We start from the raw sequence: 27,367 nt of genomic DNA, 5'->3' as shown, positions 1-27,367 counted from the left end.
TCTCTCTTGACAGATGAGGGCAGAATGGCAGGGTGTTGTCAGGAATGCACAGATTTGCTCAGAGCCTGTCAGTTTTCCCTACACTCTAGGGCTTCCTCCTTAAGACCCCCAAAAGCTTTATCTGTGGAAGTGAGATGAAAAAGATAAAGCTGGCCCTAGAAGAGACTCACAGTAAGTGAGAAGAGAGGGGCAGCTATTCAAGCAGACAGGACCATCTGATGTCATGGAGACACTAGTCTACGGCTTGAGCTGTGCTTGGATTTCGGGTTGTGTCACTCCCAAAATTATGTTTTAGAAGCTATGCCCTGTGGTTGCTGGAGGCTGTTGTGTAGGTACAGCTTTCTAGTGGATAAAATGGGCTAGAGAAACCCTGTGATTTATGCATGGGAGCTGTTTCTTCTCAGCAGCTGCCATAGCCCGGTCATTGGTACATTATTTAAAAACAAAAAAAGGACAAAAACCAAAACCTATGTACATGAGTATACGTTTATGTCTGTATTGCATATATTAATTCATAATGAAGACTTGTATATTATAATGTTACAATTAGAAAAACATCTAACATTGGACAGTGAATGAGGATAGGAAGTTTTAATTTTTCCATCTCTGGAAAAAAATTGTGTTTGTTTCTGAATGTTGACTTCCAGCTAAGGTGCATTTTCTAGGGCCAGTAAAATGGCTCAGTGGGTAAAGGCACTTGCCACAAAGCCTTATGACCCGAGTTTGATTCCTGAGGCCCCACATGGTAGAAGGAGGAACTGAGTCCTACAAGCTGTCCTCTAATCTCCATATTTAATATACATTAGTGTATAGCACGTACACACACATATAAATATAATAAAATAAATTTTAAGTATTTCCAGTGCTGTCCTTTTTTCGTTTCGAAGGGCTAGCGTTTTTTTGTTTTTTTTTTTTTGGTTTTTCGAGACAGGGTTTCTCTGTGTAGCTTTGCGCCTTTCCTGGAACTCGCTTTGGAGACCAGGCTGGCCTCGAACTCACAGAGATCCGCCTGGCTCTGCCTCCCGAGTGCTGGGATTAAAGGCGTGCGCCACCACCGCCCGGCTAGTGTTTTAAATTGTGAATCTCAACCTCATATGGGTTAGCCCAAATGAAAGGGGAGGGTCATATGAAAATTTCACAACAGTAAAAGCATTCTGACTGTGTAACAATCAAATAGGAATTTAAAACATCAGATAAATGATCCACGGTGTGTTGAATTGTGGAGCTTCACTGCAGCCTTGGTTTGAATGCACAGCTGTACTGTGTGTGCTGTGGCACCATGTGACTCCAAAAAACTGCTGTCCCAAACACCTCAGCTCAAATTCGGGACTATTGTGTCTTGTGAATTGTCATGTTTTTACTCTACATACAAAGCTTTCTGCCCTTATAGGAACAGCACTGACGATTATAAAATCAGATTTTAATCAACTCTGAAAAAGTTAGTATCAAATATTAAGCCAATATTGAATTCTTTATGTAAAAAAATAAGCAATTACATTCATTTCATTAGTATGCAAATTTGTTTTAACCTGTTTCCATTTGTGTGTGTGAATATGATCCGTGCATGTGGAGGTCTGAGACGACATCAGGAATCCTCCATTCTTCTACCTTATTCACTAAGGCAGGATCTCTCAGTCAAACCTAGAGCTCATTAGTATAGCTGGTTTCTCCAGCCGACTTGCTCTGGGGATACTCTCTCTGCCCCTGAGGCTGGAATCAGAGGCAGGCTGTCCTACCTACCTGGCATTTACATGGGTTCTGGGGATTGAAACTTCTGCTCTCACCATTGAACCATCTCCTCAGCCCCCTCATCTTTAATAAATGGTAAGATTATGTGTGTGTTTTCTTTATGATTTGTTATTAATGATTGTTTTGGTTTTTCGAGACAGGGTTTCTCTGTGTAGCTTTGCGCCTTTCCTAGAACTCATTCTGTAGATCAGGCTGGCCTCGAACTCACAGAGATCCACTTGCCTCTGCCTCTCCGAGTGCTGGGATTAAAGGTGTGTGCACCACCACCGCCCGGCCTTTTTACATTTATTTTATGTACATAGGTTTTATGACAATTTCTTTGGCAAAAAGAGGCTGTGAATAGAAAATGTGTAAGCAGCTGTGCCCGAGGCTTACAGATACATGGTTCTGGTTAAGAGTGAAAGAAGCTGTGTTTTCTTCAGTCACAGCAAGCTGGGAAAGGGTGGTGGAGAATGCACCCAGGATTAAGTTAGTTATGCTCCAGGCTCTCCTGTTAAATGATGGGGACTCTAGACCATATTTACTCTTCTCTCTTGAGGAACTGGGCTTTCCCCAGGAGAAGAATAGGTCTTGGAAGCCAAGAGCCTGGGCTTCCGTGTTTAAAAGCCTCTGAAACCGCTACACTTGAGCAGTGGCTGGTCTGACCTTGGAGAATGAGTTGCTTTATATTGAGAGCATTTGTGACAGTTGCCTTTATGAATATATTTGTTGCTTATTTTAATTCTCTTTGTACCCAATTTTATATTTAGCTTCCTGTATGGGTCTTCTGTAGGGCAAAGGCACACTTACTGACCCATTTTTCCTTTATCTGATTTGGTTGTTTAGTCTCCAATTCTAAAAATTGCTCTTGGAGTTGCTGACTTGTTTCATTTTTTAAAAAAATCACTTAAGTTTTGCATTAGTTTAAGTTTTGCTTTGCATTTTGGCTTGGGATTAGAACAGAATTTCCAAACGTTTCTGCAGTGGTTCTATGCATGCCTCTGCCATTTTGTTCTATGTATTTGTGCAAAATGACCTCCTTTAATTCTAATTTTTATGTGTGCGTGAAAAACTTGTGACGCTTGTCTTTCTGTGTGTGACTTATGTAACAGTGATCTCTAGCTCCATCCATTTTCTTGAAAATGACATTACATAGTTTTTCCTTGTGGTTGATAATGTAAGTTTTCTCTGTCTATACTTAAGCTTTGCTTTTTACAAATTAATTCAGATACTGCCCTGTGAAGGCTCTTACTTTCTTTGAATTTAATTTAAAAATACAGCTCGTGTACATTTAATCTGTTTACATACTTTAAACAACTCAAACAACATTTTCTGAAGGCTCTGGTTTCTAGAACTTTCTGAACTAGGTCCTTACCGGAGTTTCTTCTTTTCTCAGATATTTACTGCTCTGAACTTCACTACAGCATGGCTTCAGAGTGCTGTAAAATGAGCTCCAGCCAATAAATGAGGACTAGGATTCTGGTGTAAAGTTTTCTAGGTTACACTCTTAATGGCCTGTAGTTAGGTTTTTTTTAAATAATGTTGCAGGATGAATTTTCATCTTTTAATCGTTTACACAACTATCATCTGAAAGAGTAACTTTTATACTGTTCACTGTTAAAATATTAGTTTTCCCTTAGCATTTATTTTTAATAGCTGTAATTTTTTGATATAACTAATGTAAATGTTTGATGGATGAGAAACTAGATGGAGTTGAAACAATTGAGAATAAAGTTGAGATGGAGTTTAGAAAATTTAGAAAGTGTTTTATACCCTTTCTTTTTGAGTAATATTTTAAGTCTTTGAGAATTTCATACAGTGTATCTTGATCATATTCACAGACCTCCCCCTTCACCACCTCCCAGGTCACTCCTTCCTTCCTCCTCTCCTCTCCTTCCTCCTTCCTCTCCTCCCAGGTCACTCCTTCCTTCCTCCTCTCCTCTCCTTCCTCCTTCCTCTCCTCCCAGGTCACTCCTTCCTCCTTCCTCTCCTCCCCCACTCCTTCCTCTCCTCCCCCACCCCCTGTCTTTCTTTTCTTCACCTTAGTTTTTAAGGCAGGGTCATTCTCTGACTATGGAATTCACTGATTTGTCTCGGCTGGCAGGCCAGTGAGCTCCAAGCCTCTGCCAGCCCTCCTTGTCCACCCCACCCCACCCCCAGCTCTAGGGTTCTGGATCCTCGCTGGTGTGCCTGGCTTTTACATGGGTCCTAGGGTCTTTACTCAGGTCTTCATGTTACATGGCAAGCACTTGGTGTCCGAAGTATCTTTCCAACCCCCAGTAGTGATAAGTTTTATGTTTCTTCATTTGTGTCAACTTGAAATAATGTTATAGTCATAGGAAACTGACTTTTTTTCACAAACATTTGTACAAGGTTTTATAATTTATGATTTATATGAAGTCTCATTAGAATGTACAGAAGATACATATATATATGTATTTTTCTGATGTCTAATAGTCTTATGACTGTCATAATCATCTTATTTAAATATAAGAACTTAGTTCTTAAATTGTAATATTTATGTCTCTGAATTCCTTTTTATCTAATGTGAATGTTTGTTTATTTGGTCACGTCTGTGTCTCTGGGGAGGGTACATGTGTGTGCATGCTAATGGAGGTCAGAGGACAACATCTAGTACCGCTCTTCATGCCTGGACCACCTTTTTTGAGACAGGGTTTCTCATTGGTCTGGGGCTAGCTGATGAGGCTAGGCTGGCTGGCCACCTTGCCCACAGGCATCCATTTGTCTCCATCATCTCAGATCTAGGATCACAAGCATGTACCCAATCCATCCACAAGGCCCAGCTTTTAAAAAGTGTGGGTGCTGGTGATTGAACTCAGGTCCTTGTACTTGCAAGGCGATCTCCTTACCTACTGAGCTGTCTCTCCAACTCTGTTGATTGTCTTTGAAAGTAATGCTTAGAAGGGCTCTGTGGTTGCAGTTACCACATACCTACAATAAATCATTCACTAATGAAACTGGGGAGGGGCTGAGGGGATGAATCGCTGTGCAAAGCTTGCTCTGCAGGCCCAAGGACCTGAGTTTGGATCCCCAGCACCCATGGAAATGCCTGGTGTGGCCGCCGTGCACCTCTGACTCACCACTAGGGTGCTAAAACAGGTGGATTCTGGGAAGTTGGCATTACTTGCCGGCCTCTGCATATATGCATTCACGGGAATGAGCACCTATACAATCACTTGCACATAAAACCTTGGCCTGGTTCACTTGGCAAGAGTTCCCAAGAGTCCTTGCTGTAATGATGTAGTAAAGTATTTATAAACCGTTGATATGTCCAGTGACATTTAAATTTTAAAAAGTGTGTGTTTGTGTGATGTGTGTATGTGTGTATAGGTACTGTGCCACGTATTTCTGGAGGTCCGAGGACAACTCTGGGAGTCAGTTCTTTTCTTTCCCCCAGTGTGGCAAACTTGGCAGCAAGAACCTTTACCCACTGAGCCGTCTCCTACCTAACCCTCCGATGACACTTTATAAATGATCAACCCTGCTGGCTTATCAAACTCGGTAGTGCATCTTTAAAACCATAATTTTTCACACTGAGTACTAATTATTGAACAACATCCTACAAATAATGTTTTCTGTTGTTTTTTTTTTTTTCAAACCCTCTTGGTGTCTCTATAGAAGTTAGAAAGAATATCTATTTTTTTTTAAAGATTTACCTTTTCCATTATGAAATCACTCGTAGATCATTTATAAGCTCATGTAGTTTCTCATATCTATGTGAATAAACTAGAATATGATCATATCACTTTGCAGATAAAATGTTACTGTATGCTCTGCAGTCTTTGATGTATGTTCATTTTACTGTTTTGGAATCTTTTTATTGAACACTATTAGGAGGAAAAAGCCAGTATTACTTACTATCATCTCAAGTTGGAGAAAGAAATGTGGTTCAAATTAGTAACCTGTGCCGTGAGTGGTATGACCTTTCCCTGCAGGTTTTCAAGGCTGAGTGACCTCATGTGCAATTTTTTTACAATTAACCTTTCTGTTTCAGTCCTTTCATTTGCTCTGTTTTTATCAGCTTCCACAGAAGTATGTGAAACACACACACACACACACACACACACACACACACACACACACACACTCCACATTTCAAAGTGATTGGTGTTATCATGTTGTTATGGGACCTTGGAGAAAGAACCTTGGTCTCTGATCCCCGAGAAAGGTGTGAACTGGAGATAATAGACATGCAGCTGTTCTTCGTTTTTGTTCACATTGCTTTCTTTGCAGAGTACTTAGCCTTTAGATGTCATGGATCGTCTTCTAAATGTAATGCCGTTTTCTTCTCAGAACCTGGAAGAATCCCTAGTGATGAAGCTGAGTCTCATCAAAGTCGTTAATGGCTGTCGTCTAGGAACAATACAGAACCTGGGCAAGGCAGGCGACTGCACGGTGGACATTCCGGGCTGTCTTCTCTACACCAGGACTGGTTCTGCCCCACACCTGACGCATCACACACTGCATAATATCCATGGGGTCCCAGCCATGGCCCAGCTCACACTGTCAACCTTGTGAGTGCTGAACCTAACCATTCAGGTATCCAGCCCTTGGATGTAACAGAGAGGAAGGTTTCTTTTCTTTCTTTCTTTTCTCATATGCATAATTTATAGATTTTAAAAATGAAATCAGAAGAAAAGTGTAGACAAATTGCTAAACGGTCTTATTAATAAAAAACTACGGAGCCAGAAAGGAAAAACCACAGCTAACCTCTCCTTACCAACTCTGCAGTAAGAGAGAGACTTACTTCCTGTATACCCACGCCTATATGCCTTTCTGTTCTGCTCCTTCATTTGCTTTCTCAGTCCAGCTACGTCACTTCCTCTTCCTGCCCAGCTCTGTCACTTCCTGTCTGTCGGTACAGACCTCCAGACCTCTAGTTAGTGCTGGGATTAAAGGTGTGTGTCACCACACTTGGCTCTGTTCCCTAGTGTGGCCTTGAACTCACAGAGATCCAGACAGATCCCTGCCTCCCAAGTGATAGGATTAAAGGCATGTGCTACCATTGCCTGACTTCTATGTTTACTTGTAGTGGCTGGCTTTTTCCTCTGATCCTCAGATAAAGTTTATTGGGGGACACAGTATATTGGGGGACACGATACATCACCGCAGAAAAGTATTAGATATTATACAACATTTGGTCCAACCTGGAACCACCAGCCAGACCTGTCTGTTGGCAATGCTTTGCATTTCCTTCAAACTTTCAGGCCCTTTCTCTTCCTCCCTGCGTATAAGAACAAACGGAGTTCAAAGGTTCCTGTGCCCTCTGCACCCACAGTTGCTGGTACAGCTTTACTGAAATGAGATCAATGGAGTCAAATCATTTTGTTAAGTACAAACTAACTGTTCCATTGAAGCTATTGAATGATCAAGTAACTGAGCTATTGTGTTAACAGTGATTTTAAAGGGGCAAGAAAAGGCAGAAAATCCAGGTGTTCTGAAGCAGCTGTGGTTTTGTCAGTGTTTCTTCTCATGCCGCACTGGCAAATTGTCTACCTCCCCTTTAACTAATGAGCCCAGCCCTGCCCATTGCACCTCTTGAAAAGCCATGGGCTTTGGTGTTGAGGATGGCATTCACTAGCGTGTGGCTTAGCGGGTGAGAAGAGGGCTTCGGTGTTGCAGAGTAGCTAAAAAATGATCCATTGCTATGGCATGCATTGTTCTGTGTTTCTTACAGGGCAGAACATCATGAAGTCTTGGCAGAGTATAAGAAAGGAGTTGGGAGCTTTATAGGTAACGATGATTTCAATTCCATCTATGTGTGATTTGTGATGTGTTCATTTGGAGTTTGGAAGTCCTGCTGATTCACTGTGATTTGCTCATACATTTATTTCTTTTTAATAATCATCTTTGAGGCATCTAAGAATGAAGCATTGGGGATTGAAGGTTCTGGAAAACACACATGATTCTTGCTGCTTTGTAGAGTCAAATTTATATACATATATCATTACAGACCACACGGGGCGTATATCTACTCTGGGTACATGTGAAAGGGATCAGAATAAAGAAGAATTCTTGAGGAAGAAGATGAGGGGGCATCTTGGTTGGACTAGGGGAGAACAGGTGTTAGCCAGGTCAGGGTGGAAGCAGTGGTCGTGGTAAGCAGGTATGGGGTAGGCAGCACCCCAAGTTGTGAGCCGAGACTAGAGCCGAGACCACAGCGTCTATACACTCCCGAGCTGTCTCCCCAGGCATGAGCCTCATTCATGAAGAAGAGGATGCAGATGTGTCTGACAGGTTAGTACTACCTTTTGTTCCAGAGGTAGGACTCTGTGTGCAGATGTTTGTGCCCCGTTAGTTGTGGGAAAGCCTTAAAGGTAGTGGCTACAGAACCAGGTCCTCTGTGGACCACTTTCTCCTCAACTCCCCCAACATCTAGGCCTCATAGGTAAATGACTCCTGTATCCTTGGTCATCCATCCTTCCGCTTTAGAGGGAAGTTGCCTGATGCCTCGCTGGTTCAGAAGAGGGGATTATGTAATCTCAGTGCCCATCAACTGAGAACAATTGTATTTACCAGCTTTGAAGGCTCCAGGCCTTTCATTTAGTGCCCATGACTAGCGTGCACTTGCCAGAGATAATTGTAATAACGGAAATTTAGCAAATTTCAGTGGTAAAAATGTAGAACACTGCAGGGGCTTTTAACTTTTTAAATTTGTTTTCATCTTTTTTTTTTTAAGTGAAATCCTATGGGAAATGTGGGGTACCATATGAAATTTAAGTATATATGGTTGACTAATCATTTTTTAAATATTTACTTTATGTATCTGAATGTTTTGTCTGTGTGTGTGTGTGTGTGTGTGTGTGTGTGTGTGTGTGTGTGTGTGTATGTGCACCATGTGTATGCCTGGTAACCACAGAAATCAGAAGAGGGTGTTAGATACCCTGGAACCTGAGTTAGAGGTGGCTGTGAGATGTGGGTGCTGGGAATTGAACCCAGGTCTTCTGCAAGAGCAGCCAGTGCTCTTAACTATTGAGCCATCTCTCCAGCCCTTAGCTTATTAATCATTTAAAAAGATTTTTTAGACCAAATTATTTCCTTTCTGACTTAAAGATCCTCAGAACTCTCATCTTGGGTCCATGAAACATACTGAAAGTGAGATTCAATTTAGATCTCTTCACAGTATCCTACAGCTTCCCTGTATCCTGTCCTAGGGGCCCATGATTATTGTTAAGCTGCCTCTGCCTCCCAAGCGCTGGGGTTAAAAGCCTGCACCACCACCACCTGGTTGAGTTAGCGTACTTGATGATGAGTTCTGAGCCAAAAGTGATAGCGCAGGCCAGAAATCCTAGCAATGGTGAGGAAGAGGCAGGAGCATCAGAGTTCAAGGCTAGCCTGGGCTACAGAGTGAATTTCAGACTAGTCTGAGTAAACCCTGTTTCAAGAAAACCAAAAACCAGCCAGGTGGTGGTGGCACACGCCTTTAATCCCAGCACTCAGGAGGTAGAGCCAGGTTGATCTCTGTGAGTTCGAGGCCAGCCTGGGCTACCAAGTGAGTTCCAGGAAAGGCGCAAAGCTACACAAAGAAACCCTGTCTCGAAAAACCGGAAAAAGAAAAAAAAGAAAACCAAAAACTAACCAAACAAACAAAACAAAACAAAAAACTCAGATATTAAAAGTCTTTAAATCAAATTTGGACTCTTCAGTGTGTCACTGAAATGTATCATTAAACTTAACTTTAAAGTCCCACAGTTTAAAAATATTTTAAACACTTTAAAAATCCAAGTTCTGGGCTGGAGAGATGGCTCAGTGGTTAAGAGCACCGACTGCTCTTCCAGAGGTCCTGAGTTCAATTCCCAGTAACCACATGGTGGCTCACAACCACTTGTAATGAGATCTGGTATCCTCTTCCGACCTGCAGGGACACATGCAGGCAGAACACTGTATACATAATAAATAAATAAATCTTAAAAAAAAAAAAAAATCCAAGTTCTTTTTAAAAACTCAATGTCTTCTTGAAAGTCCAAAGTTTCTGAACTGTGGGCCCCATTCAGTATGCAATTTATTTCTTTTTATATATTGTATATAAAATAATAATATATTTATATAAGAAATTACATACTTCCTTACTCTAATGGGGAAGAACCAGGACACAGTCATAATCAAATCAAAGCAAGACCAGAATTCAAAAGTATAAAAAGTTTAGTGCTAGCCGGGCATGGTGGCACACATCTTTAATCCCAGCACTCATGAGGCAGAGGCAGGCAGATCTCAAGGCTGGCTTGGTCTACAGAGTGAGTTCCAGGACAGCCAGGGCTGTTACACAGAAACCTTGTCTCAAAAAACAAAAAAAAAAAAAAAAAAGAAAGAAAGAAAGAAAGAAAAGTTCAGTGCTTCACATCTGAGGTTCACTCACGATTATCTGTGTTCCAAAGGACCCTGGCAGTGGCCCTTCTCCAGCTCTGCAACCTAGCACACACAGCTTATTTAATAGGCCAGGCCAGCTCCATCCCATAGTTGCTGCTGTCCTTGACAGGTGTCTTCTGGTCTGGCATCTCCAATATGCTGGGCTCTCCACAAGCTGCACCTTAGCCAATGGCCTGGCCTCCCTTCAGGGACTCCAACCCTGTCACATGGTACCAGTCCTCAGCTTCTCTCCCTAACTCCTGAAGTCCTGGGGTTTCCACGCAATTGAGGCTGCACCATCACCAGTGGACTCTCTGGGCTCTCATAGTGCCAAGCCTCAGCTGCTCTCCATGACCTCTTTATGCCTTCAAAACCAGTATCGTGGGAGATTCTTCCAAAGTTCAGCTGCCAGCATGAGATGCTGCCTTGGCCCTCTCTAGACCACTGCTTCTGTGTGCTGACGCCTTATTGATACTGATTTCTTAATCATTGCTGGTTTTTACCTCATTGATGGTTTTACCACATTGATGCTGATCTCTTGAATCATTGCTGGTTTTTCAGTTCCTGCTAACCAGTATAGATTATCCGAGGAAAGCAAAGGTTTCACATTAGTGGTTCAGGTGTCTTATTAATCACAGCTCACTCCTCAGCTCTAGCTGACCAGAACAACAGATTCTCAATTCAGAATATCCTAAGATGACCCTGATAGAGTCTTTGAGGGACTCTGAAACTTCACAAGCCAGGTCCCCACTGTCTTTCTTTCTCAACATTATCTTCCAGTCCCCACAACAGCTCTGTAAGCTCTGAGCACTCAATGGCTTTCCAGCCCCAAGTTCCAAAGTCTGTCTTTCCACAATACTGCCCAAAACAACATGGGCAGGTCTGTCACAGCAGTGTCCCCTGAACCAGATACCAGTTTCTGTCTTAGTTAGGGTTTCTGCTGCTCTGATAAAGACACTGTGACCAAAAGCAACTTGGGGTGGGAAGGGTGTATTTAAAGACTTACATGGTCTGACAAAAACTGAAGCAGAGGCCCCAGAGGAACACTGCTTGCCCTGTGTGACTTGCTCGGCCTGCTTTAGTATAGAACCCAGGGCCACCAGCCCAGGGATGGCACTGCTACAGTAAGCTGGGTCTTCCAACATCAATCATTAGTCAAGAAAGTGCCCAACAGACTTGTCTGTAGGCCAGTGTCATGGAGGCATTTTCTCAGTTGAACTCCTTCTCAGCACAATGGGAAGTTTTACATTGAATTCCTTTAGGCTGGAAGGTCCCCAGTCCTTTTCTCCCTTTTCACAGGCCCTCTAGAAATCCAAGATCAGGTTCCCTCTGTGGGCTGAGGTTAGAGTTACTTTATCTATACACACATGCTGACATGCTGGGAAGCTTTTCCCATAGCCCTTTGAACGGTTCTTTTTGTGTCTACACAGGCATGCCAGAATCCCTCTTCTACTGCTCCCTGCACGATCCAGTCAGCCCCGGCCCTGCTGGTTATGTGACAAATAAGGTGTGTTCTCAGAAGGACCCTCCAGACTGCAGCCCTGTCCCCGGAAGCCCACTGGTATCCCTTAGCTGCTAACACGATTCCTTCATGCCCTCTGTGATGATGATTTAACAGACTGTGACGATTCATAAGATTGAGGAGGTCTGCTTGAAGATGAGTTACATTCAGGAACAGATCCTCAGCATTTTTATGTTGTTGGAAAAACTTGGAGCAGCAGTTCTCAACCTGTGGGTCTCGACCCTTTTGGGAGCTCAAGCAACCCTTTCATAGGGGTCACATACCAGATGTTTACATTATGATTTATAGCAGTAGCAAAATTACACTTAGGTAGTAGCAACAAAAATAATTTCATGGTTGGGGTCACCACAACATAAGGAACTGTATTAACGGGTCGAAGCATTAGGAAGATTGAGAACCACTTAGAGAGTGGAGGAAGGTCAAGTGCCTGCCAAATGGGAAATTGCTGAGAGGAGAGTAGATGTAGTCTTTGGATGTGGCTTTCTGTGTGTGGTTTTAACACTCCGGGAAGAGTAGGAGAGTTGGTGATGTGTTAGTTACACAGGTGGACCTGTATGAGGTGGAACCTCAGTCAGTGCTGCTGCTGGTAGATCAGAAGTCGGAAGGCTGAATCTCTCGGTCAGTGCCGCTGCTGGTAGATCAGAAGTCGGAAGGCTGGATCTCTCGGTCAGTGCTGCTGCTGGTAGATCAGAAGTCAGAAGGCTGGATCTCTCGGTCAGTGCCACTGCTGGTAGATCAGAAGTCGGAAGGCTGGATCTCTAGCCAGAGCTTGTAGCGAGTGAAGAATGGTATCGGTAGCTCCCTGAAAAGTTTCACCTAAGCCAGGCTCTGTTAGCACCACCCTTAGGACAGCATCAGTCAGGGCTCAGTGGGCACCACTGCTCTACAAGCGCACTCACTTCCTCTACACTGTCTGTTAATTTCCCTTATGAGTACTGTGGTGGTTTTCCCCACAAGACAGGGATTTTTTTTTTTTTTTTTTTTTTTTTTTTATTCTTGAGACCGGGTTTCTCTGCATCCCTGGCTGTCCTGGGACTCACTGTAGACTAGACTGGCCTTGAACTCACAGAGATCCCCCTGCCTCTGCCTCCCGAGTGCTGGGATTGAAGGCGTGGGCCACCACCACCACCCAGCATGAATACTGTTTTCAATTGTGCTTCTGACTTACACTTTTGATTTTTAATTTGAACTTAAAAAATAGTATTTATATAAATACAAATTGCTGCAGAAACTTAGAGGAGAGAGCAATGAATTGTGTCCAGGATCTGAGGTGATTAGATCAGGTAATATTTAAATCAGTTTCCTCAAGGATGCATAGTATTTAGCCAGACTAGGAAGTGAGAGGAAGGTATTTATGTTCAAATATACTGTCGTGGGAGGTAAAAAGGTCTCAGAGTCTAGTTCCATGGGCTTGAGGTGTGGTGGAGGAGACAGGAGTGGAGACAGGGAGGGTTGCACCAGAGAGACATGGTAAAGAAGTCTCGGAATAGTCCAGAAGTTGGACTGGTTGACCATTGAAGGATATTCTCAAGGCCACATGTTCCTAGAATATTTGGAGTGTGGTGAATCTCTTCCTCACCACGTCTAGGGTCCAGAATTGACACGTCTCTCCAGTTAGGAATCACCACGTCTAGGGTACAGAGTTGATACATCTTTCCAGTTAGGAATCGCCACGTCTAGGGTAGAGAATTGACAAATCTCTCCAGTTAGGAATCACCACATCTAGGGTAGAGAATTGACAAATCTCTCCAGTTAGGAATCACCATGTCTAGGGTATGGAATTGACACATCTCTCCAATTAGGAATCACCACATCTAGGGTAGAGAATTGACAAATCTCTCCAGTTAGGAATCACCATGTCTAGGGTATGGAATTGACACATCTCTCCAGTTAGGAATCACCACGTCTAGGGTAGAGAATTGACACATCTCTCCAGTTAGGAATCACCACGTCTAGGGTAGAGAATTGACAAATCTCTCCAGTTAGGAATCACCACGTCTAGGGTAGAGAATTGACACATCTCTCCAGTTAGGAATCACCACGTCTAGGGTACGGAATTGACACACTCTCCAGTTAGGAATCGCCACATCCAGATGAATTATTTCCTTTTTATCTTTATGTTACTCTTGTTAATTCCTCATCTCTTGCTCCACGGCAGTCTGTGTCCGTGTGGGGTTTTGGAGGTCGCGTGGAAATGACTGTTTCCAAGTTCATGGCAATTCAGGAGGCCCTGCAACCAGACTGGTTCCAGTGCCTCTCAGATGGGGAGGCATCGTGTGCAGAAGCAACTTCCATAAAAAGGGCCAGGAAGTCTGTGGATCGGTCACTTCAGTTCCTGGACAGCTGTTTGCGACTACAGGAAGAGTCTGAGGTGAGGCTGCCCACTAGCCCCTCTGTGGAAACGCTCACCTCCCTTCTGCTTCCAGATGTGCCTCAGCTGTCCCTCCGCCCACATCCCTGCTCCTCTTTATCTCTACCTGTCCTGCTTTCCTTTGCTGAACCCAGGAAGTTCCTTCTCCAGGATTCCATCATAAACTCTTCACTGTGCTCTGTGTGTTGTCCCCAAACCTCATTTAGTTTTCGTTATTTGGTGAACCATTTTGAAGATGTATACACTGTCAGTTTCCTTTCACTAACTGAGAGTCATAACCACGTACATACTGGACTGGAGCTAAGTTGTGCGTTAGAATGTTCACACTCAGGCAGTTGGACTCCTGGTCTCATTTTCTCAAGCCTAGTCTCTCTCAATACTTAACTTCAGCTATGGATTCACCAAGTTCCTCAGCCCAGGAATTTAAACGTTTTAAGACTTCCTGATCATGCACATTTACTATCCAATTGCACACTCCTCCTTGATCCCTTTAAACATGCCTTGACTCTTCTTTCTCACACTTCCTGTTGCACTGTTTCTCATGTCGGTGGTCATCTCTGGCTCTCTTAGCTGCCTCCTTCTCATTTGTAACCGGTCTTCAGCTCTGCTTTCTAGGAGGTCACTGTAAAGCAGGGATGTGAGCCCACTGCCTGTTTCCTGCACAGTTCAGTGGTTCTTCACCTTAGCTCTCACAGTCTACCGCCGCCTGGCACGCCCCTGCTCATCATGGACTTTATCCTATGACTGGAGTCTGGTCTTTCTAAATGATTTTGCAGTTCCTTGAAGCATTTATTTGTTTCATTCTGGGCTACCTATACCCGGATATTTCCCCCTGGATTTTTCTTTTCTTATTTATCTCCAGGCATATTCCCTCTCTTGCTTCCATCAGGCTTATTTCATTCACTCATCAGTTTATGAAACTGTCGCTGACACTTCCAGGAAGTTCCAGTCATCGTTTGTGTGTGTGTGCTGTGCTGGAGCCCTGGCCATACTGTACCGCACCGATTTCTTTATGCTGTTGCTTTTATTAAGCTCGGTTTTTACATGCCAGTTTTCTATCGTTATCATACAGCGGGATGTCTGACATAGAGTAAGCCAACAGTGAAGTGTTAGGGTGAGCTGAACATGAGGCTGTGTCAGTAAATCTCAGCATGAGAGCAGGTTAGGGAGTGGTAAAGGATACAGCACAGAGAACAGAGGACGAAGGAAGCAAAGGGGAGTGAGCAGTCAGATCTGGTGGCTCACTCCTGTAACGCCAGCACTCAGCACATGGGATACTGAGGCAGGATCGTGAATTCAGGGCCAGCCTGGGCTATCTAGAGAGAGCTTGTCTGAAAAACAAATGGTAATGGTGATTGGTGGGGCCAAATTTAAACTATATTTTGGTTAGTAAGCTTAATTAGGAAACTTCGCTGCTGACCTGAGTAGAACTAGGTTTGCAGAGGAGACCAGCATAGTGATTTTGCTCTGGATCTGGGTGGTTGGTATTGGCTTACTAACCAAGTTTGTCATATTTGTAACATCGGTTAAAGGAATGTGGGAAAGATGACTAGAAAGTCCGAGTGAGTCTTGAGTCCCTCGTCTGAGTTCTTCAGTCAGCCCTATCATCAGTTATTGTGCGTGTTTTTAAGTGTTGGGGCCCCCTTCTGTATCCCGAGTGCTTCTGTCCTGATACTACTAATAGTGCCTCCTTTCCTAAGTGTTCCATTTTAAACAGTAGAGTACACAACCAAACTTCTTCAACCCATGAACAGGAGTTTCCTACACAAAGCTGTGATGGTGATGTGGAGGGGCAGGTCTATACAGCTGCCCGCTCTACGCATGCATACAACTTTTCCTTTTTCTGTGGTTCCTTCCTCTTCTTGGTTCCTGGATCTTACTCTTTTTTTGTTGTTTATTTGCTTATTTTTTTGTTTTTCAGGACACGATTTCTCTATGTATCCTTGGCTGTCCTGGAACTTGCTGTGTACACCAGGCTGTTCTTGAACTCAGAGATCAACCTGCCTCTGCCTCCTGAGTGCTGGGATTAAATGTGTGTCCCACCACCGCCTGGCTTGGATTGTATTCTTAATACCATCCGGTACTGAAGCTCTGCCATGTTTGGTCATTTTTTTTCCTCAGGTAATCCCTAGGTTGGGGATAGTAAGTGGTTTCATCCAGGTGGTTAGAATTGTGCCAATGCTGCAGGAAGAGAGTTGTCTCTTAGCCAGATCTGCTGTGGAAGCAGGAAGGGGAAGTGGTGGTATCCTGCCCGGTATCTACTGAAATAGTCTGGGCACTTTGATTTGTATCACACCTATCTATAACTTGCTTTACATGTTTCGTGGTTAAATGAACAGTTGTCATGTGTATGTCCCAGTGATTTAGAATACACTGGACAGAATAATCGTCACACCCTTCACTGTTGTAGAACTACTTCCTGTCTTTGCACTTGCCACCATCTCCTTGGACTCCTAAAACAGTAAGCAGCAGCCATTCCAGAATCCTACTACTGTCCTGTTGTCAGATGTCACCACTCCCCTTCATCACAGCCACTGCCTTAGTCCAGGTCCTGCTATCCTTCACCAAGACTGGGGAAGCTGCCTGTGCCCTCTCCTCAACCATAATTACCCCTGAAGTACTCTACACTAAACAAGACGAATAGTCTGGTTGTCCCTTCCGTTGAAGGAGCACATCCCTCCCACAGCACTCCAGATTCCTTCCCTGCCCTCCTTTCCTCTTAGAGCAACTTATGACTTGTGTGTCTCCTGCAAGGCCCATCTTCAGAGGCACTTGCGTATATTTAGTACATAGGTAGGCATATCTGCAGTACATGAATGCGATCATATGTAAAGCAGTTTGCATGTTTTCTACTAACTGTCCTAAAATGCTCCCCATCAATGCATGTGTTAGTATTTCTCCTGCATTCTTTTTAAAGCAGCTTAGGAAGCTGTACTGTTTTAATCTCTAGTTTAGTTTTTATTCTCCTGTACGTCTTTGAAAATATACCTTGATACACATGCATCAATACATTTATAAGAGAGATTGAATTTTATGACTCAGAGATAAAAGGATTGGCATTTTGATAAACACTGTCTACTTGTCCCTGTCTTAGTCACTTTCGCTGTGACAGAACATCATAACTAAGGGACCTCATGAGAGAAACCATCTAATTGGGCTTGCAGTTTCAGAGGGTTAGAGTCCGTGATGACGAGGTGGCAGGAGAAGCTGAGAGCTCACATCTTGATGTGCAAACAGGAGGCATTAGAACACACTGGGGACCGTGTGGGCTTTTGTAACTTTAAACCCACTCCCAGTGACATACCTCCTCCAACAAGGCCACAATGCCTAATCCTTCCCCAACAGCCACCAAGTGTGAACCAAGTATTCAAATGCCTGAGACTTATGGGGGGATCTCATTGAAACCACCACCCCCTCCTAAGAGCTGAGCTAACGTTTGCTCTAATTATCTGCATGTAGAAATGCTCTTTCTCCACACTTTGGACCCACTGTCCTGTCTCTGTTAAGTGTTTCACTGCTGAGGTGAGGATCTCATTGTTTCCCACCTGCATTTCATTTCTAGTGACTTCAGTAGCCTTGTGTGTGCAGAGCACCTGCATTTATAGAGTTTTGTTTCTATAAATTCTCTCTAGTTTGGGGGTAGGGACGGTCATTTCCTTCAAGAACTTTCTAGAGCTCTTTCTGTTGTATAAGATATTTATTCTTCCAAAGAATAAGTTCTTTGCCTTTGTTATGGTTGTTGCACTTGAGAAGGTCTGAGGTCTTCCTGTTTATGCAGGTCAGCCATTTCCCATGAGCCTTTAGCTTGCCTAGCAAGGCCCTTCTCCTACACCGACAATAAAAATTCAACAAAGTTTCTAATACTTGTATATGTGTATTTTTATATTTAGATGTTAGTTTTATCAAATTTGGTTCTTTGAAGATGGGAGCAGGGATCTTTATTTTTTTTTAAATAGATAGTCCAGTTGTCTTAGGAACAGACTGCCTCTGTTCCTAAAGTTACATGTAGCTGAGAGATTTGGAGGTTACTCAAAGCAGACCTGGAGAGTCCTTCAAATCAAAACTCAGACTTTTCTTTTGTACTTGCTCAGAGCACATTTAGTTTCAGGGCAAACATAAAACATGTTTTTACAATGTGTTCTTGAGAGCCCTAAAGGTTCTTGGGGTGCACCACTACCCTTAAACATTTCATCTATAGTACCTTCAATGAGCTCTTTCTGTCTGTTGGACTTCATGAAAATTCATGCAAACAAAGTCTCCGGTTCTTGTAATGGTTGAGAGCGTTCAATTCTTTCTTCTCTCAGGTCCTTCAGAAAAGTGTGGTCATTGGAGTGATTGAAGGTGGAGATGTGATGGAAGAGAGGTTGAGGTCGGCACGAGAGACAGCCAAGCGGCCCGTGGGGGGCTTCCTTCTGGACGGCTTTCAAGGGAACCCCACGGTCCCAGAAACCAGGCTGCACTTGCTGTCGTCAGTCACCAAAGAGCTGCCCGAGGACAAACCAAGGCCAGTGCTGGATTAGGATGCAGGCCAGGTTCCTGCTAGGGGGCGGGGCTGCTGTGCCCGTGTGATGCAGTCTACACAGGGTGTGCTCCCCGTGTCCTGTCTGATGCTCAGCCAGCTGGGCAGTTTCCATCAAGGCTGCTATCCTGCTTTCAGAATGCAGAGGGGGAGAATTGGCATGACATTAGTTTATTTGATTCTCATAACTGAGGACAAATGTTACCCTGTGTCCTCTGATTCTTGAGCCAAATACAAACACTCCTTTTTATTCATTGTAATGTGGTACCTGGAGATGAGTGTAAAGTCAAGGCATGTTGAAATCTGCAGTGCCTAGCGGCATGAGGATATGCTCTGTTAATAAGGACCTTCAAGAAGTTTCTGCTTTTGTGGCAAGCAATGAGTGGCATTGTTTTGTTTGTTTTTTGAATTGCTGTAACTAGTAGGGTTGGTTCTGTTGTTTACATATTTCTCAGAGTACTGCAGTGGTAACAGAGGCGAGATGATCTTTCTGTTCTGGATTTCAGAGCAATTGAGGTCATACTAGTACCTAAGTTTTCTTTTCTTAGTGTATTTATTTTTACTTCTGGGGAGTCTTGTGTATTGCAGGCTGGCCTCAAATTTGCTATGGATCCTCTGGGATTATAGGCGTGTACCATTGCTCGTGGTTTATACAGTGCTGGGGATAGAGCCCAGAGCTTTGTGCGTGCTAGGCAAGCACTTTACCAACTGAGCTCTATACTGCATTTTCTTGCTTTATTAAAAATACAGACGCCAAAACCAAAAACCGCAGGTGACCCTAAATGTCATTCCATTGGATGAAATAAATCAGACATGGTAAGAGGGCTCCTGTGTGTGATCTCACTCTTGAGGAACCTGAAAATGTCCCTGTCCTTGAAGCCCAGCTAGAATGGTGCTTATCAAAGGTTGGGGAGGAGGAACAAGGAGGGCGGGTAAGATGTTGTCAAAGGATGTGTACTTCCGTTTAAATTAGAGGAGTAAGGTCAGTGGGTTCATTGTGCAGCCCGATGACTGTAGTTCATGATGATAATATTTATTGAAAACAACAGAATGAGAATTAAGTGTTGTCACCAGAAAAATGGTAATTGTATGGGATGATGCATTTGTTATTTGGCTACATTGGCCCATTTCATGGTGTCCACAAATCCCCCAATATCTTGTTTGTGAAAAATTTATATGTCAGTTTTAAAAGTTTTTTTTTTAAGTCTTTTATCCATAATGTGAATATTCTTGCCTTTTAACCTGTTATATATTGGGAAATTTGGCCCTGAGATGCGATTTTGTTCTCAAGGGCTATTGGACAGAACGTGTATAATCTTAGTACTTTTTGAAAGCCAGGTACAGTTACACACATGCATCTTAGAGACAGCTAAGTGAATCACACCTGTGTACATGGGTGTGAAGATCCCCCAGAACAGGGGTTCACAGTCATCCTGCGCGTGCGCACGCATGGACTCACAGACACACACACACACACACACACACACACACACACACACACACACACACACACGCATGCGCACAGACACACACGCACACATGCATGCATGCACGCACACACCAATTTTTAACGTCACCCCCTTCGCTGTGCTGCAGATGAACAGCTCAGCATGAGCTTTTCTAGTCATTTTCTGGACTTTTTTGTGCTAAGTGTTCACAGATGTCTCTTTCTGAATTTGAAAGCTGGGGTTGTTTTTCTCTAAGTGTGTAGAAATGCCAGCTTCAGTTGGAGCGGAGTTCTGAAACCTCACAGGACTTGAAGGAGGCTGTAGTCAGGAAAGCTGGCATACATATAAGGATTCTACTTGTTTAATATGACATAAACCCATTTGAAAACTCTTTTAAGAATCAGAAAGTATGAAAGCTTTTCTCCTCTAATTCATGAAAAGGGATATGGGTAGAAAAACAAACATTAAAAAAAGAAATAGTTGTGGCTAGCCAGTCCTAATCATGTACATCTCTGAGTCTTGCCTCCTGTCAAAACCTGCTTGAAAATTATTAATGCTCCCAGACTGCCTTAGCCCTTCCCTTGGAAGATACCATTTCATTTCCCAGGCAGACTTTTCATTAGCAAAGAAAATATGAAGAAAGCCAGCTAGAGCCGTAGATCCTGGAGTCAGAGCTGAAATTCTGAGAGCAAGAGGAACTATTAAATGAATCTGTAAAATACCATCAACAATGGAGAAATAAGGCAAATTGTAGCTTTTAAAAACATCTGTGCAGTGTTTAGACAGGGTGGAAAGTTGAGTCTGTGACCAGGAAGGTGGATCAGAAAGATGGGAATGGGAAATGTTCAAATGATACTGTTTGCTTTTCAACTACTTCCTCAGTCCCCAGGATGATTCTGTGGAGATCTTTATAATTGCTCTTGAAGTGAGACAGCAAGGCCAGGGATGAAAAGGAACTGGCCAAAGCAACACAGTGATTAAATGGCCAGTTGAGCTGGGTGTCAAGGACATGTCCCTGTCCTTCAGAGCTCCAAGCCCTGCCTCACATACTTGCTGCCCTGAGCTTGCTTGGTGGCCGTTTTTGTATGGTTGTTTTTAATGCCCCGTTGACTTGGAAGCTTTCTCTGATTTCTTTCTGGCCATTGGCTCACGTTGCTGCTGTTCTCATGACTGTCTTTCCAGGCTCATCTGCGGGGTCAGCCGGCCAGATGAAGTGCTCGAGTGTGTTGAAAGAGGAGTGGACTTATTTGAGAGTTTTTTCCCCTATCAAGTGACCGAGCGGGGCTGTGCCCTGACTTTCACCTTTGATTGCCAGCTGAATCCTGAAGAGACATGTGGGTCTTTAACGTTCCCCTCACTCTTGGCTTTCAGTTTCTCCTATTTCCTGGGACTTTTTGGCCCAAGTCACAAGGCACAAATATGTACATGTGGCACCAGTCTTTCATAAAGGTCCATCTTGATTTCTTCTTTGTGTTCCCTGGGATGTTGGCACCTAGGTCAAGGCACTTAATATTGTACGTGTAGATCATCAATATTAGGATGTGATTTTTTTTTCTTTTTTTTATGGTGAACAAAAACAAGACCTCCTTTGTTCACAGCCCGAAAAAGAGAAAATTCAGAGTAAATCGTGATGAAAATCTAAGGAAAGGAAACCTTTGAACAGCTTAGTAAAAGTTAATTTGTTTTTTATCCACAAAAGATTTCTTGTCTCCCTTTTGCAAGCCCCATGCAATTAACTCACAGGAAATCTCAGCGTCACCGGATCCTTGTGTCGCCTTTTGCTTCTCTGGGCTGTTTTTTACACACTGAGATGTGAAAGCTACTTTGTTCTGCTAATATTACTTTGAAGTGCTGCCATTTTCTTTTATTGTTTAGTTATTTCAGATTCTGACACACCTGGTAGTGGAAGAGGACCCGGGCCCCAGACCATGGCCTACTCCCTTGAAGCATGTCTTCATGGTGCACACACCCACACCCACACACACACTCACACACTCACATACACACTCACACCCCAGCTTGCAGAGAAGGGCTTCCTTTTCTTTCTCTCACTTTCTTTTTGACTCTTTAATCGTATTTGTGTCTGTGTGTACTATAAAGTCTGTGGAATTTTACCTAGTGAAGATTTTAAAGGCAGTTGTCAGCTCTTCCCCAAATGACAAGGGTTTTCCAAAATGCCAGAGCTCTCTTGTGTTCCCTGTCAGCACACAATTCGTGTGAACGATTCCATAGCATTTTGTACTTAGTGCTTGTGTCGCTGTGCTGAAATGACCCTTCTAGAACCATCTGGCTCTCTTGGACCCACACAGGCTGCTATCATTCGCTTCCTGAATACCTCTTCTCCACTTCCTGTGTTGAAAGGAGCTGGATTTCTGTAGAGTAGCTGGTCTTTCTCTTGCAGTTCAAGGGAATGTTTCTCCATCAAGCAAGGAGCTCAAGGGTACTGTGGGTTTCTTGGAGGGCCAGAGTCTCCAAACAGAGGACATAAATTAAAGCCACGTTCTACATTAACCCACTTGGAATATGTGCTATTACAAAGCCCAGTTTATTTACACGTCCATCATGATAAGTCAGTTTTTTTAAAGTCATTCCTTTATGACAGATTATATATCATGTACTTGGGTCCATGATTAGCTTGGACTTGGTTAGCTGTCTTCAGTTGTCCTGATGGTGTAGATAATAGTCTGTGGCCATCTGGGAATGTACCGCTATTTGTTTTTTCGTAGGTGATTTCCTTGGGCTAATTCTAAGAATGGAGTTACAGGGTCAAAGGTTGCGAAATTATAACTAGAATAAAATTTTTCCAGTGTGCACTCCTTATCTGATCGTTCAAGACTTTTTATTGGTTTCCCTTCAGTATTGCAACAAAATGGAATCCAAGAAGAAATAAAATGCTCGGATCAAATGAAGAAAAGCGAAGCAACTAGGTGCAACCAAGAAATGAGATCATTGGAAATTAATCTGAAGGAGAAAAAGTAAGAAATTTTTTGAAGTTTAGGTTTTGATTTCTGACTTTTTAATTTCAGTCTGTCTTAAGTTTATGTAACTGTTCCCTTTTCAGTTTATGACTTCGTAAAATATTTATGGTTGGACATTACTTAGGCCTTCTCAAATATGGTTCCAGAAAACCTTTTTTTTCCTCTGCAGATGACTTTGGGTACTTTGTCTTGTCAGAACACTAAAGCTAGATAGCTATTGCTTTAGAAAAGCTGTCAGAAAGAGGCCGAATCCATTGCTTGATTTTTTTTTTTCTTTTTTCTTTTTTTTTTTTTCTGATGACTTTTAGTAACAGAGCAAAAAATAAGGATTGCAAAGTCAGACACAGTGGAGCATATACGTTGAAGAGAGTCTGAGTCCCCTTGAGTATACACAGATTCTAAATCGGCCATCAACCAAGAGTGAACTGAGAGAGGCATGGTGGGTTCACTCAGGCAGAGGCAGTGGGACCTCTGTAAGTTTGAGACCAGCCTTGATCTATATAGCAAGTTCCGGGCCAGCTGGAGCTACATAGGAAATCTTGTGTCAAAAGCAAAAAGAAGAAAGAATTGAGTTGTCTCGTAACTTTGCATTTGACCAAAAGTGGTAGTCACCAGCCTCAGATTGTGGTTTCTCTGTGAGTGTAGCACTGGTGAATTTGGTTTATATAAGGAGTTGTTTCAGGGGTTCTGACTTATTCATGGTTGTCTAATAACGGTATAGACCTGAGAACTTATAAAAGAATGCAAATCCTACTTCCTATTAGTATTCTATTGTAATTTCTTGATTGTGGGTCTTAAGTGATCTACATCTTTTAATATTTTCTTTAAAGTAGCCAAGACTATTGTTTCCTTTTAAACAAATATTAGAAATAATAGAAGTAATAGAAATGCTTACTAGTAAAATAGCCTTGCATTCTAGATCTAATTGGAAATTGTAGTATGCTCATTTTCAGTGCCAAGGTTGACATTTTGGGGACAAATCCTAATACTGCGTTTGATTATGTGACCTTGAAAAAGTCATGTCCCTTCGTAGGTGATAAAAGGTAACACAAGTAATCAGGGTTAAATCCTTTTTGCTGCACTAGCTCCTTTAATAACCTCACAGTTCCAGGGAGGTGGGCTGTTAGTGTCTTTGGTTAATGAATGAGACACACGTGCACAGCTGGATGCTGAACAACATGCCCAGTTGAGTAGTAGAGCCCAGACTCAAGCCCCTGGACAAGGGATCTCACCCGAGCCTTCCTTCTAAATATGCAGCAGTAGTCTGCATCTGAAAAAAGATAGTCAAAATGGTCATTTCCAAGAGATGTGCAGAGATTGGCTAAAACAGCGGGCGTGGGGAGCTCTGCAAGCTTCAGTAAGTTATGGAGGTTGGGCGGTGGCCGCAACACCAGTGCTTGTGAGTGGAGGAGGAGCAGCATTTGCCAGAAGAGCAGTCCTAACACCATGTGCTTCGCACCAGCTCCGGTAATGCTCGTGATGGATGACTGACCAAATGTCTCAGGCCTCAGACTTGTAAGGTTGTGTCTGTCAGAGCACACCTCGAGCAGGTACCCAGCAGGGCAGTTCTTACCATTGGTCGCCTCTCCGGTGGAGGCAGTAGCCTGTGTTGTGGATTTCCTTTGTCTGTTTCTTCGAGACCTGGTTTCTCTGGGTATCTCTAGCCACCCTGGCCTTGGTTGTCAGTTTCTTAGTCTTCATTTCCTGGACTCTCCATCTTCCTCGCTCAGGTACCAGGAAGACTTTAGCCCGCTTGTGAGCGGGTGCTCCTGTTACTGCTGTAAGAATCACACTCGTGCATATATCCACCATCTGCTGGTGACCAACGAGCTCCTGGCCGGCGTCCTGCTTATGATGCACAACTTTGAACACTACTTCAAATTTTTCTGCTCCATCCGGGAAGCACTCAAAAGTGACACACTGCCACAGTTGAAAGAACTCATCCGCAGACAAATGTCTTGAGAACTGGAAAATGCACACCTACCTTGTCTCTGGAAACAGTGAAGAAGCAGAGATCTGAGCTTTCAACCTTCGTGGTGGGAATGAAGACATCAGCCTCAAACAGTCCATGGGAGTGTAGAGGAAGGTCTTCTGGAGAGTTCAGTGGACAACATTGATCAGAGTGATTTGAACTGTGATTTAAACTTCTTTCTAGGCTTATTCCACTAGGAGATAGAGATTCATTTAGAGAAGACAACGCGTTAGATGGGAGAGAGACTTTTGAAAGGGTGACGAGCTTCTGATGGCTGAGTGGAGAAGACTGTGTGAGTAGCTTGTCATCTGAGGCACAGCCGTTGCCTGGAGAAGGAATTCACTGATTCCACCAAGGGTTTTTTGGTTGTTTCTCCTCATGCTCTCAGGGCCTTGGGGCATACTTTGGATTTCAGTGCTCCCGTGACAGTGCAGTCATTCAGAAGGGCTCCCTTGACTTACCCATGCTCAGCTCACCTTGGAATATGGGGCTCTTTTATAATCAGTTGACTTCAGTTGGCTACTTGGTCTATTTGTGACGACTTGTCTTCCAAAAGCCAGCATACTTACCATTAGGAACCAAACTTTGCCTGGCTGCTTTTGTCTGGTTGCGCAGATCCAGCATGACCTGCCCCAGGCTCATAAACTGCCTAACTGCATAATGACTAGCTCTGTAACGTGGGGGAGATTCCTTTGCTCTGTGTTTATGTTATGTGGACAGAATCCTGGCCTGGCTGTAGAGGATCGGTTTGCATTCCACTCAGCTGTAAGCTCAGGCAAATCCTGACTTTTCCATGCCTGTTTCTCAGAGTAAATGGGGACAGGCATGGCGGATGGGACCAGATGATTTCTGTTTGAAGCAAAATGTTTAGCATCTCAGCCATACTCATCACCTTTAAATATTAATCACTATTGGCCTGACTTTTGGTGATTGGCATCTGCAGGCCCTGAGGCTGGTTGTCCTTCCTGGGTTTTCTGTGAATCTATATTTTTGTTGGTGGCATGACAAAGTTTTGTTTTTTGTTTTTTGTTTTTTAATGTGTGCTTTTCTATATTTATCAATTTTTCTAAAGAATACACAAAAACATATATGTATATACATGTAGTTTTTGTAAAAATAATACAATTTAAAATATTCATTTTTTTGTAGATACAAGAAATGCATTTCTTATATTTTATTGGCTTCAATTTATAGTGGGCATTACTGGACATTGTATGTAGTAATTATGTAGTTATTGTGTTTTCATGTGTTGGAAACCCAACTTTGTTTTCCCATTTAGTGGTATGATGACTCCTCATGAATGCAAAGGATGCTTACGGAGACAGAGTTCCTGTTCTCAGTGATCTGTATTGAATGTGTTTTGTACTTGTTTATATGCTTGTACTCTTGGTCAATACCAAGGCCATTATTGAAGGAGTACTAGTAAATAGTCAAGAATCCGGATGAATTTATGAGTTTTACTTATGTCTAAAACTGAAAATTCTGTTAAACATTGTTCAGGTCCCTGGGTCTTTTCCTTATTAGCACATTTGAAAAAAATTCTTTTATGTTCTAAATGTATTAAGGGCAATAGCCAATAAACATTTTTAATTAAAAAAAAAAACCTCCACTGTGTGTTGACTTTTTGTAAGTGGTAGTAAGTTTTCCATGGTACAGGGACTGTGCTAAAGGTTTCTCACGGGAAAAAAAACTTGCTCCAGATTTTATCATTTGTTATTATCTAAAGAAATTTTCATGTTGGATTTAAAGGAATGTTACTCAACAATATACATTACCTGCCTCTCTGCATTATATAATTAGTGACTGTAAGGCCATGCTAGTGTACAGTAACAGTTCAGCGCAGTCTCTGGATCAGTTTTTCACGTGTGTGTGTGTGTGTGTGTGTGTGTGTGTGTGTGTGTGTGTGTGTGTCTTTACAAATATGCCGTGACTCATGTGGCAGAGGACAGCTACAGGAGTGTTCTCTCCTTCCACCACGTACATTCTAGGGATCAAGCTCAGGTTGTCAGACTTGGGGGCAACCGCCTTTACCCCACGAGTCACCTAGTGGCCCCCTTTGGAGCATTTTGCCAGACAATTTAGCAAATGCTTGTGTAGCTCATTGACCCTGGAAGCATGTCTGCAAAGTCAAGAGAAAACATTTTTAAGCCAATGCTATATATAATTAAAGCTATTTAATAAAACGTTCAAACAAACCATCAAAGGGTCTAGGCTAGAATGTGAAGCAACGGTCTTATCTGGGATTTCTTTTCCCCCCATGGAGGCAGCATGAAGCTAACGCAGAAATACAGTGAAGTGACCATCCTGTGCCTCCCTGATTAGAAACAGGCTGTTCTCTGCAGTTTGATTAGTCGTGCTTGTCACTATAGGCTTTCAGCTTATTAAAACTGGCAGTGCTGTGTGTGTGTGTGTGTGTGTGTGTGTGTGTGTTTGTGCACGCGTGTGTGTGTGTGTGTCCCTGA

At 43.0% G+C, this 27,367-nt stretch overlaps 1 protein-coding gene and 1 non-coding gene across 9 annotated transcripts in view; both read left to right on the top strand.

Annotated features, from left to right (window-relative positions):
- The window catches only part of Qtrt2 (queuine tRNA-ribosyltransferase accessory subunit 2), a 55,826-nt gene that overhangs the window by 2,301 nt on the left and 26,158 nt on the right, over window positions 1-27,367 (top strand). For 4 of the 8 annotated variants that reach the window (XM_052740754.1, XM_052740749.1, XM_052740748.1 and 1 more), the window contains 8 exons: window positions 6,043-6,263; window positions 7,427-7,482; window positions 11,526-11,602; window positions 13,776-13,988; window positions 18,293-18,492; window positions 21,138-21,289; window positions 22,813-22,930; window positions 24,664-26,352. In XM_052740754.1, coding sequence (XP_052596714.1) covers window positions 6,064-6,263; window positions 7,427-7,482; window positions 11,526-11,602; window positions 13,776-13,988; window positions 18,293-18,492; window positions 21,138-21,289; window positions 22,813-22,930; window positions 24,664-24,895 — 1,248 coding nt within the window. In that variant the 5' untranslated portion in view covers window positions 6,043-6,063 and the 3' untranslated portion in view covers window positions 24,896-26,352. Of the gene's footprint in view, window positions 1-6,042; window positions 6,289-7,426; window positions 7,483-11,525; window positions 11,603-13,775; window positions 13,989-18,292; window positions 18,493-21,137; window positions 21,290-22,812; window positions 22,931-24,663; window positions 26,353-27,367 lie in introns of those variants that run through there. The other 4 variants (XR_008218828.1, XR_008218827.1, XM_052740753.1 and 1 more) reach the window with 3 other exon arrangements.
- Window positions 303-435, top strand: LOC128112356 (small nucleolar RNA SNORA84). The gene has a single exon (XR_008218974.1). It is a non-coding gene; the product is annotated as a small nucleolar RNA SNORA84 (small nucleolar RNA).

Source organism: Peromyscus californicus, unplaced genomic scaffold (genome assembly GCF_007827085.1).
Source record: "Peromyscus californicus insignis strain IS unplaced genomic scaffold, ASM782708v3 Scaffold_16__1_contigs__length_79575227, whole genome shotgun sequence".
In the NCBI taxonomy this organism is placed as follows: domain Eukaryota; kingdom Metazoa; phylum Chordata; class Mammalia; order Rodentia; family Cricetidae; genus Peromyscus; species Peromyscus californicus.
This window is presented reverse-complemented; position numbering and strand designations above follow the sequence as displayed.